The sequence below is a fragment of the Talpa europaea genome (assembly GCF_964194135.1).
Source record: "Talpa europaea genome assembly, chromosome: 3".
Lineage (NCBI taxonomy): Eukaryota > Metazoa > Chordata > Mammalia > Eulipotyphla > Talpidae > Talpa > Talpa europaea.
In genome coordinates, this window is record NC_140069.1 from 100,222,305 (window position 1) to 100,234,124 (window position 11,820).

The following is an 11,820-nucleotide window of genomic DNA, read 5'->3' on the forward strand; positions in this document are numbered from 1 at the left end:
CAGGGGTGAGCAGCTAAGCAGTTTGTTGTTAGCAGCCTTTTCAACAACCCTTTCAGACTGAGTAAATATTGATCGGTTTGAATCTGATTGCCCCAGAGGAAAACACCATGGCATCTGAATAGCCTCCAAAAGTAAACTTTCAAAGGTGAAGCTGGGAGCAGACTTCAGAGCCACAGCAAGATCTCAACTCAACCTAGTTTGGGGACACTCTGAATTTTGATAGTAAATTTGAATGAATGCGAAGGAACTAAGAAAGAAGCATTGGAAAGCTGCTATTTTATAGGCAATTATCCCAAGTTCCTAATTGAGACCTTTGATGTCCTTTTTAAATTTGTCAATTAAATGTTATTCTGTTTCCCCTCTTTTCTCTATTCAGTTACCATTGCTGTCATCTTGCAAGGAGCTAACTGTGTTCCTCAGAGACCAAAAAGAAAAAGAGAAACCTTGAAACAGGATGTGTTAAGCACCTTTGATTTAATCGATTGGGGCAACTAAAAAGATACAAATGTTTTCCTCGTTGAAAGTGATATTAATGTTTCCTAAATGCATTGCTTGTTAACTGATTTATTCCTCAACCTTAGAGAAGGCTTGGGATGTTTCACGGTAATTTATGTGCCTCCTGTCTCTCAGTTACATTAAAACCAGCACCTTAAAGATTGGAATCTCCGGGATTCCAGCAGGTCGGTCCCTGCTTTTAGATATTGAAATCAGGGCAGTGGTATGCAAATGACACTTTAACACATTAAAGTATTTGGAAACCAGCCATCTGTTTTGCTGTGTGGCCTTACACTAATAAACAAAAGATACTGTATAAGGCCTGGTGGGGAAATGAAAGAAAGAGTTGGCCGGCTTTGAAGTTCTCCTTCCACTTCAGTCTTTTAGAGGCAACCCCAGAACCCCGGAGTCCAGGGGAGGGCACCCCTGCGCTGCCGTGATATGGCCGCAGCAACTGTGCCCACAAAGTGCAGGCTGGCCTCCCCCTTTGACAGGGAAGTAACAGGAAATCTCATGGGTGTGCTAGGAGGTCTGCAAATTCCCAGCATTTGTAGGATTTTGCCTACCCAGCCCAGCCCATCCTTTGTAAACCTCCCTTTGGAGAGGAAGGAAGTTGTATGTCTGCACTTGTTTGTGATGCTGTAAAATTTCTGCTCTACTCTTGGGGCTAAATTAGAGCCTCCAAAATGTGTGAAAGTAAAGGAGAACTGGTAAGAGGGCCAGGAGGACGGTCATTCTGGACTCTGATTTGCTGGCTTCTTCTATTTGAGAGCAGACACGTGCCTTGTTCAGAAGCAACTTGAGTATTGAGAGATTTCAGGGTGACTTCCACAAGTTCACCTGGAAGAATGTGTTGTGTGCAGAGAAGATAAAAACATTTCTCTCTGGGCTATATGGCATGGAATTAAAACTGGGGACCCATTATAGCTCTGATGGCTAGGAAATCCAAGCAGAGTCTGATGGGGAAGCCATGTATAACCCAGAGATGGGTGGAGGAGGGGGAGGGAGTGGCAGGGAAGGGAGGAATACTGGCAGGAGGGATGGGGGGAGGGGTACAAGGGTTTTCTGAAAACAGATCACACTCAATTTAAAAGATGGAATATATTGGAACACTGTTTGACAGTCCAAAAGGAAGTAAGAGTGGTGGCATGGGGGCCCCATTCTTAAACAGCTTTATACAGCAGCTAATTAAATGTGAATCTCTTAACTCTTGGTTCACTGATGTGAGGAAAGACTGACTGAGGAGTTTGGGCTTTTGAAGGGGGTTCTGTTTATATACACGTCAACATTCAGTTGGAGGTGAAAAGGTTAGTACTTGACCCAGGAAGTATCTACGTTTGTTTCAAAAATAGATCTGCTTCATAAATTTCTTCACCATTCCTTTTTTCCACTATGAACTTTGATTTTGATTATAATAGAGGAGCTGTTGTTATTTTAAAGAAAATCAGCCCATTAAATAAAGACATTGGTTAGGTGCGATTACATCCATAGGGGAAGCTTCAGTAACTACTGAAAAGCATTTGCTTTTTTCTTTCAAGGAAAGGCACACCTCTTTGAAAATGCTTACCACCCTCTCTGTCTTTCCCCACATGAAAGAAGCCAAGATTGTAGGAACCAGCAAATTGTAGCCAAGCCAAATACACAGATGCTTAAGCGTATCTGAAACTTGAATATATTTATTACAGACATCTTAAAACCCGTAAAGTCCGCTCTGGATCACATCAGTCCACGATCTCAGAGCTGTTCATGATTGTACAGGAAATAGGGAATATCACAGGCTCACAAAGGGTAACTGATAGAACTCAGTGTGGTACTTCAGGGACATCAAAACATTGTGCGACATGCAAAAGACTATTCACGAATCACACAAAATATACATTCATTGTGCCATCCATCACATGAACAATTGAGCTGAAAAGACATCATATCCAGCACAGATAACTGTGAAAGAAAAAAGCTGGTTTGGACAACACCTTTAGGTACCGAAATAGCCCAGCACAAATTTTAAATGGAGCATGGCCAGAGAAACAAGACAGGGGTATGGATGAGGAGAGAGCACAGGAAACTGAGTTTCTGAACCTTGGGTTCTTCAGGCCTTCTTAACTCACTGAAAGAACAAATGGAGGCTACCTTTTGAGGCATGTGAGTTTCACCTATAACCACATATAAAATTGTACCAGCTTTTGAGAGTTTGCCCACCCTGTTTCAGTCACTTACTCTAAACATTGCTAGAAAATCTGTATAAAGATAAATCTCTCAGAACAAAGTATTTACAACCAGCAAACTCACACACATGAAACTGAATTAAATTAAGGGATGAATTGTGTAAACGCGCTCATAGTGCATCACTTCTTCATGAGCTCCTGCACGCACGCTCTCTCTAGCCCACTTTAAGGGCAAGGTAGGGGGGAATTGTAAATATACAGATACATTAAAGATGAGAGGCCTCCTTCTGGCATGTTTCTGCTGGCAAAGGTGATTATTTTCCAAAGGGTATCTGAAAGGAAAGTGGGTTCTGTGGAAACCTCCTAAAGGCAGGGGAGGAGCGGTAGGGGCCATCAAAGATTTGACGATGACACCCAACCTGCATTAAAGACTTTACATCCTTCCCCCCCCCCCACCCCCTTAAGCCTCTAGAACAGAATTCTCTGGAAACACATTATCCTGGCCAGGAGCTCCCCAGATAGGATCAGAAAGAAAGAGAGAGCCTGTAAATGGAAAGGAAGATAAGCTAAGAATGTGCTTTGGGTAAGAAGGACCAGCCCAAAGAGTAGCCTGGGCTGCGGTGTCTGGAACTGGGGCTGCCTCAGTGGGAGGTAGTCAGAGTATCTGAGGTAGAAGACTCCGGGGAAGGAACGCAGGGCGAGGAGCTGGACTTCTCTGAGGATTCCTCCGCCTTCTCGTCGCTTCCCGGCGGGGTGGCTGGAGAAATGGGCAAGAGACCCTCCTTCTCGCGTTTTTTCTGCTTCATGCGGCGGTTCTGGAACCAGATCTTCACCTGGGTCTCATTGAGCTGCAGGGACGCGGCAATCTCCACCCTGCGGGCGCGCGTCAGATACTTGTTGAAATGGAACTCCTTCTCCAGCTCCGTGAGCTGCTTGGTGGTAAAGTTGGTGCGCACTGAATTGGGTTGACCCACGTAGCCGTACTCTCCGACCTTCCCTGGGGGCACAGTGGGAAGAGATGAGCGAAAACGGTAAAGATTTTACAATCTATATGAGACCCCTCCATGCCTCAGCGCAACATTCAGCTAAAGGGGAAATCAAGAATTTCTCTACACAAACCCGACTAGGGAGGGTGAGTGATGAGGTGTAAAGTGTTAACCCAAAGTCAACCATTAGCATGGTCAGACCGATGATTAATGGAGCCTGGAGATATTAGCAGAACCCCCCCCCAACCAACTCCACTCCCCACACACACACACACACAGACCTACCCACTTCCTACTTCCAGAACCTCTAAAACTCAGCCCCTTTGGAAAGATAAGGTCCCATTCCCTCCTTTGCCTCGACACACCTGGGCAATCTCCCCAATACCGGATGGAAACAAGAACTTTAAAATTTATATTAGTTTTCCTCGGAAAACTAATACCAGCTCCTTCCAGAATCGTCAAGGAACATCCACGTAATGGCAAGACTGACCTGTTTTGGGAGGGTTTCTTTTGACTTTCATCCAGTCAAAGGTCTGCGCTGGAGAAGATGTCTCTGATGCCGGGGAGCGACAGGCTTCTTGGTGGCTGGCGTGGAGAGGGGACAAGGAGTTATTATACGTGGCCAGGGCCAGGTTCTGGTGCTCTTGTCCATATGAGTGGTGAATGTACTGAGGCGAGCCCACCGCGCCCCCAGCATAACCCTGGTGGTGGTGGTGGTGATGCTGGACCATGGGAGATGAAAGATTTCCAGAATAAACAGCGGGAGCACACGCGGGGTACCCACCACTTACTTCTGCTTCCTGATTTAAGGAGTACGGGCTGTAAGGTGCGCCAAAGTTCTGCGCGCTGTAGCTTGGCCCACAACCCGAGTGGGAGTAGGACACCCCCAGGTTCCCCGGAGTCTGGTAGGAGGCTGGCTGGGGGTGGTGGTGGTGGTGGTGGTGGTGGGGCGGGCTGATCTGCACTCCCCTGCCCACTAGGAAGCGGTCGTCGCTGCCGCAGCTGTTGGCACTGACCGCGCACGACTGGAAAGTTGTAATTCCATGGTCAGAGGGGTAGGTTCTTGCTGAGCAGGTCCCCGAGTCGCCGCCGCTGAGGATGGGATATTCCAGGAAGGAGCTCATCCTTGCATTGTCCATCTGTCACTGAGTGACCTGGTCCTGCGAAGCCCTGGGTGACCGTGCCAACTTTCTCACTTCCTCCATGGGGCCAGAGAAGAAAAATGATATGAATGTACAGTGAGCAAATGGGGGGCGGGAGGGGGGGGCGCGGGAGGGCGGAGGGCGCCTGGGGAAGGACACGTGACTGTGTCGGCCAATGGCAGGGCCTCCTGCGAAAGTTTGCTCGCTCCCGCGGTGATGGATCGCCGTTTCAGTGGCATTTAAATCCCCGGCGCTCCTCGGTCTAGGTGACGCGCGGTCGCCCCCCCAGGCAGCCCAAGCGGCGGCAGCAGCTGCGGTGGCTGCAGAGGCAGATTCGCGGCGCTGGGGCGAAGGGGAGGAGAGACTGCCCTCCGCGCGCCGGCTCCGCCCGCCCCCCCTCCGGGGGGTGGGGGCGCAGAAACATCCCCCGCCTCCGTCCCCCTCCCCAGCATGCGCAGAAAGATGAACTGGCGAGAGGTGAGAAGGGAAGCGGGTCCCGGCTCTCTCGGGTCGGGAATCGGTGGCCCGGAGCTCTCTGGGCCGCCACGGCCACGCCAGCCGAGACCGCAGCGCGCCGAGGAGGAAGGGTAGGAAGCCGCCCGCCCCGCGCGCCCAGCTCCCCGCGCGCTCGCGCTGCACCTTCCCTGCGGCGGTGCTGTGGGGCGCCCGGGGCGTAGAGGATGGTGGCGTGGGACTCGCCTGGGCCACCAGCTCTCCAAGCTCCGAAAGCTTCTAAAGGACTAGCTGGGGGGGCACCTGGGTGGGCGTGGAGGGGACGAGGGCAAGTAAAGAAACTTCCCTTCTCCTTGGAGGGTCTCTGAAGTCTCCTCCCTCCACCAGCCCCCCGCTTTTCCCCCGCCTCTGTCCATCAGCATGGCAATGAAGAGCTTCTGTAATTCGACGCCCGGGAGCGGGTGCGCCCTGGAGCAGAGCGTTCCGGAAAAGGCCGGGGGTGGCCAGGCCCTTCCCCTCCCTCTCATCGCGCTCTCCGCCCCTTTCTCCTCCCAACTCGGTTTTGCTCCGGGAGCCCTAAGAATCAGGAGCAACTCTGGCGGCTAGATTTTGAGGGATAGGGGAGGGGGGCTAGAGAAAGATGACGCTAGCGGACGTGGCCAGCGTAGGGGCCCTGCTGCGCGCTGCAGGCCATCTGCCGGCTCCCCGGGACCCAGGAGCCAGTGTGTTCTGGCTGGGGCCACAAAGGGCCAGACCACAGCTCCTGCGACCTACACTGAACTCGCCCCCCACTCCGCCCCCCACCCCCCGCCCAGCCAGCCACATTTCTTTTTCTCGAGGGGGACGTTAGGAGTGGTAGAGCTTCCTCTACCCACACACCCACCCACCCCCCATTCTACTGCACGCCTGAAGTGGGGGTGGAGGCTGGCAGGTGGGAGGGGCGGTGGACAGATGGCTGATGGTGGACAGGACACTTTCCTCTTCCCTAACACCACCTCCTCCCCTTGGTAACTGACTGCTTAGTTCTTCGCGTGAACGTTCAACTCTCCCTAGAGAGCAAATCTGAGCATCGTCCCAGGCCAGGGGTCCTGTTCTTCATCACCCTCATCCTACCCTGATGCTGACTGGGTCGTTAATTGCTGTTTACTATTAGATCTCATGTCACCCCTTGGCTTATAGACAGAAAAGGCCAAACAGAGGCAGAGAAATGATGTCTTCTTAGGTAAAAGAAATCCAGAGATCATCCATGAAGTTTCGCAGCCAGTGCTATATAAGTTTTACCCTTTCTAGTTTACTAGAAATACATCGGAATCCAACAGATGAAATTTATATGAAGGTTGCATGTGGATCTGGGATTCCTACTCCCCTCTAGTTTTCCCTCCCCCGTTAGAGGTGAGTTTTGCTTGAGGCAGGCAGATTTCAAATGTTAGTCATCCTCTCAGATTTCTGTCTTCTGTTCTTCACATATATAAGTTCCCTCAGCCCGGTCCCCCCAAGAGGAGAAACGCATGCAGACTCACTCTGTAGCAAAGAAATCTCGTTTCCCTAAATATTTCCCTTTGGAATGGTATTTCTTTGTGACCTTTGACCCATTCCCCCAAGTATGGTTAGGAGAGAGCTATGGCAGAAAAGCACACTCCTGCCCCCAATTTCAGCACCTGGGGAACCTCATCCTGGAGAAGGGGAAAGGCAAGGCGGTCCTCCAGGAGGCTGCTTCCTCGGGAGCGCCAAGCCTCGGGCGCAGGGGAAAGGAGCTTCCGTGGGGAGGGTCCACGCTGGCATTGCGGGCGCTCTGTTCTCCGAGCCAAAAGTCGTCGGTACCCCCCCCTACCCCCAGCCTTATTGCAATCCTTTTGCAGGCCTTCTCCGCCCGGGGTGTGCGAGACGCTCTCGGCTGCCCGGCTGGCGCCACAAAGCCCAGCCGAGCCGCAGCCGCTCTGCTTCCACGGCTAGTTCGCGGCCTCGGCGCTCCTCTCCTTCCACCTCCGAGGGGAGCTTTTTCCTGGCCTCTTTTCAGGCCAGCATGGGTGGAGTTGCTTCTTGGGTTCACACGCTCGTGGTCGCACCCAGGCCCGCAGACACGCGGGTGGCGACCGACCCGCCTCCGCGCGCGGCTCCCGGCTCCCTGCAGGCCGGGTGCTCACGGCGGCGCCAGCTCCGCCCCGGCCGGCCGCCCGGAGCGCTGCTCTCCCGGCGCTCATCACAAAGGCAGCCTCCCCTGGCATCGCGCCCGCGGGCTTCCGTAGCTGGGATCCTTCCCCACCTCGCTCCCCTCCCCCACCTCCAAAGCCGGGGGCTCATTCCGCGGTGTGGGAGACCCGGGGTCCTCTGGGGAAGTAGGCCGGCGCCCCGCCACTCGAGCTAAATGTCACGGGACAGTGGGTGAAGGGCTAGCGTGGTCACGATTTAAATGATAGCCTGCAAGCGACTCGCTGGGCTCAAAGCTCCTCGTTCTGGGCTCTTCTACTAGAAAGGGAAGGAGCGAGGAGACAAAACGCCGCCGAGGCCGGGAGCTGTTCCTAGCATCCGCGGCTCAGCCAAGCTGTTGTTTTAAAAGAGCAATAAAAATGAATTATGACTAAACGCCTTCTAACTTAATGCTTTCGGACGGGAATCCCCGGCAAATACGTAAGAGGATTTTTATTTGTGCATGTGTTCCTGCAATTGATCTCTTTGATGACATTCTCATTCATAGAAAGCGTTTGATTTATGAGCGTAGGACGAATGCAAACAGCAGCCGCGCAGCCCTGGCCGCGGCCGGCCGCCCTGCTCCACTCGGCGTCTGGGGCTGGAGAACCGCCGGGTCCTCACGCGCCCCTGTCGCTGCAGGGATTTGGGGGGTAAGGAGATGGGGAAAGGCGAGGAGCAACCCAAGGAGAAACACTGAAATTTCACTGTAGCTTCCAAGCCTTTGCTAGTAAGAGCTGGGTTCTTAAATCAACCCGCCCCCCACACATGTTGCTTACACGCTGCGTTTTCTCACGGTAAGTAGTCATCAGAACATAGCTCAATAAGGGGAAAATAAATATGGGGAGACATAAGAAGGGGGGAACAGAACAACCTAGTAACACACGTTTTATTGATATTTCATTTAAAGTGCTTTTTCTCTGTTTCTCTCTCTAGAAACTGGGTTAATTTATAACCTAGGGTGCAGAAACACTCCGTTTTAAATCTCAACTTGCTAACCTGACTTCAAAGCTTTAATGATCCACTATTTGCTATGTAAACAGATTTAAGAATGAAATATTGATTTTTTTTTTTTTTTTGGTCCTGAAAAAAGAATCCGAGAATGACTGAACCAGAGGTTTGAAAAGAATGCTTTCTGAAGTGCATTTTCCCGCTCGTAACTACTGTTTTGTTTTATTTTTCATTCTTCTCTTTTAGGTCTGTTTGCCTGGACCCATCAACAGCTGGGAGGCTGATCAACCACTCTGAAAATGGAGGCGGGGGCAGAGAGTCTGTGGAGGAGGGGATTGGAATGTAGATGTTTTAAACAAATGTGTATAAATAAATGAATTGTTGATAACTTAGTTATTGACCTGGACACTGGTGGCTTGTTAAAGAAACTCCAAGTTTCTCCTCCCTGGAGTTGGGAGTTTCTGTAGGCACTTTATTTCTCCACTTTCAAAAGCTTGGGCTTGGCCCAATACTGAGGCTGCCCAATCCAGTTTCTATTACCAAATTTAAATCTATGGCTTGAATTGCTGCAATGAGAAAATGAAATCCATTCCCTTGGAAAAAAAAAAAAGAATACTTCTCAGAAGCCCTAACCATTTTTCTGGCTTTCTTTTTGTTGCTGTCGATTGAAGATTTTGAACATGCCCACTAAATAAATATATTAAAATTGAAAAAGAAAATAAACTGTGACCAGAATTTTATTTACCAAGTTAGACTAAAAGAGGAAAAAGAAACCGTTATGAGCTGGGAGAAAGAGGAGGAGGAAAAAAAATAAGAAAGCTACTTATAGCAAAGGAGAATTTATTCTACCAAAAATACGCATGACAATGCATCCTAATGTTATACAAAAATAAAAAGAAAGTGAAGATACCATTATATGATCACTTTCTTGCAGGCCTCATATATTGCTTCAGGAAATCACATAGAGGGGTGTTGGTTTCGACTTAAAGCAACTAAAACTCCAAAAAATCTGTTAAAGATGGCTCTGAAACTGGGTCAGGGGAATCACTAAACAGCAAATCCCCAACATTTAAAGGAAAGAGAGGGTAGGTCAAGAGGAAAATAAAAGAGAAATCAACTCTCAGAATAAAAGAAGGCAAAACCACCTGGTCAGAGGGGTTTTTGTTTTGTGATGCTTTGTTTTGCTTTAATGTTTTTAGTAATTCAGATGCTGCAAGTCGATTGTGGTGAGTGTGTCTGTAAAAAAGTCAAAACTGTCAGCTGAAATATCTACTGGACTGTCGAGGGAACCTGGCAAACTGGGCGAGACTGCATCTGAAAGCTGCAGGCAGGAATCTGTGGAAAAAACGTTAAAGTCCTGCAAAGAGGGGACCTCGAGGGCCTCGGGACTGTCATTGTTTAGGCCAGAGCCACAGTTCTGGCCCATTGTTGACAAGCAGTTAGGAACAGTGGGTGACTGGTGCTGAAAATGTTTCAGATTTTTCTCATTGCTGGTTAAAGGCGAAACTGGGAAACTTTGGGAGTCACCATTGTGTCCATTGGGAGCTTGCTGCTGAGAGAGGGCATTTTGCTGAAAAGTGTAACCTTCCCTCTCCAGAAGGGCCCCGGAGACGCTGAGAGCTTGCTCAAAGAGCGACTTCTCTTCCTCATCCTCCTCCACTTTCTCAGAGTCTTCCAGGCTTTTAAATTTCCCGTCACCGTTTTGGTTCTCCTTGCACTGGGTCTGCCTCTTGTGCTTCATCCTCCGGTTCTGAAACCACACTTTCACTTGTCTCTCAGTCAAATCCAGCAGCGCTGCGATCTCCACCCTTCGGGGTCTGCAAAGGTACTTGTTGAAATGAAATTCTTTCTCCAGCTCTAAAAGCTGCGTGTTGGTGTAAGCAGTTCTCAGGCGCCGGGAGCCCCCGCTGCTGCCATCGGCGATTTCCAGGGATTCTGCGGAAAGGGAAACCAACAAGAGACACACGCACAGTCGGAGGTGGAAGGGTCCGAGCAGGGTTATTCCACTGGAGAATAAATATAGCAGAAAAGATCAACTGCAACAAAATGGCCGCCCCTGGATGCAGGAGAGCTATTGTGCTGCCTTTCCTGGGAGCCCAGCCCGGGGAGACCCCACGTCTTCCACCTCCACCAGAATCTCGCCTGGAGCTCCCCCCAACCTCTCCATCCGGGAGCAAACTTTATATTAGCCACACCACAATTTATAATTAATGCATCAGCTGCTTAGCTGAGCAAGAGCGATCTATCACTCTTCATTACTGTCAAAAAGCCAAACTCTAGGACAACTAGACAAGAGGAGGTCAGTTCCAACTCAAATAAATCATCCCACATTACCCAAGTTAGGGAAAGTTTCCCCCCCTTCTTAAATAGATATATGTGTGCGTCTCGTGGTGGAGCCCAGCATCTCTCTTCTCCCCGTCAACCCCATTCCTGAGCCCACAAGGGAAGGGAAGGCAGCCAAGCATCTCCCCCTTCCCTCGCAGCCCACGCTCCCCTCCCCCCAGAACCGCTCTCGGGCAGCCCGAGGGGGGAAGCGGGTTCGGGGACCTGGGGCCGAGCCTTTGGACTGACCTTTGTGGCTGAGGCAGGCAGGGCCGGCGGCGGCGGCCGAGGCGGGCGGCAGAGCGGTTTTCTTGGCCGCCTTCTTCTCCTTCATCCAGGGGTACTCGGGCGGCTGCAGGGCGCCGGCGGGCACTGGGCTGCCGCGGCTGCCCGCGGGGCTCGGCTTGGGGCGGCCGCCAGCGCCGTGGCGAGGGTGACTGCCCGGGTTCAGGCTGGGAATGGTCTGCTCAAAAGGAGGAGGAATCAGTGTCGAGTGTGAAAGCGTCGAGGTCTTGATTGATGAACTTTGAAATGTATCAGCGACAGGGGGAAAAGATGTCAGGCACTCAGCGAGCGACGGCTGGCTATTGATAAAACCAATCTCTCGCTCAAATTCGTAATTCATGGCCTTCTCCTTGGAGCCCCCTCGGAGAAAAAGTTCCCTCTTCTGGAGGGGTTTTGGGGGGGCAAGGCCCGGGAAAAAGGCGAGTGCGGAAGAAAAAAAAAATCTATCATAGAAGATCGCTGCTGGGGTGTTTTTTTTCTAATTCACTGATTACAGCCGTATGGGGACCGCGCTACTATTAAACTATTGAATTCATGGAGACAAGGTTGAAATTGGACCGAATTGGCTGTCACATGATTGCTTCTGCCCAATGACAATTTGGGCTTTAATCAAAAGAAGCCACTGTCTGTTTGATTGATCCAAAAAAGTCGGGAAGGAACGCCTCATTGGGGGCCAGTGAGGCTTTATTTACACTTTTTTCAGGGCAAAAACACATATATGTGGCTGTGGGTGGGGATGCCTGGGCGTGCGTGGGGGCGAGGGAGCCTGCTGCTGCCTCCCGACCGGCGAGGATGGGTGTGCGCCTGCAAGTGTGTGTGAGTGTGTGCGTGTGC

At 50.9% G+C, this 11,820-nt stretch overlaps 2 protein-coding genes across 3 annotated transcripts; both read right to left on the reverse strand.

The window, feature by feature from the left end:
• Positions 1-3,301: 3,301 nt before the first annotated feature.
• On the reverse strand, positions 3,302-4,785 carry HOXA1 (homeobox A1; the record flags this gene model as incomplete). Of its 2 annotated transcripts, none has more annotated exons than XM_084229570.1 (2): positions 3,302-3,657; positions 4,137-4,785. In XM_084229570.1, 2 exons carry the CDS (start codon positions 4,783-4,785, stop codon positions 3,302-3,304), a joined length of 1,005 nt encoding a protein of 334 aa, XP_084085696.1. The 2 variants fall into 2 exon arrangements, with proteins under 2 accessions (XP_084085696.1, XP_084085697.1); XM_084229571.1 differs by lacking the exon at positions 3,302-3,657 and having other exon boundaries at positions 4,172-4,231; positions 4,438-4,785.
• A 4,789-nt stretch (positions 4,786-9,574) lies between these two features.
• HOXA2 (homeobox A2) lies at positions 9,575-11,422 on the reverse strand (the record flags this gene model as incomplete). The annotated part of the gene is made up of 2 exons (XM_084230357.1): positions 10,951-11,422; positions 9,575-10,314 (listed from the first exon to the last, which is right to left on the reverse strand). Exons 1-2 carry the CDS (start codon positions 11,324-11,326, stop codon positions 9,575-9,577), a joined length of 1,116 nt encoding a protein of 371 aa, XP_084086483.1. The 5' UTR covers positions 11,327-11,422.
• Between the last annotated feature and the right edge of the window lie 398 nt (positions 11,423-11,820).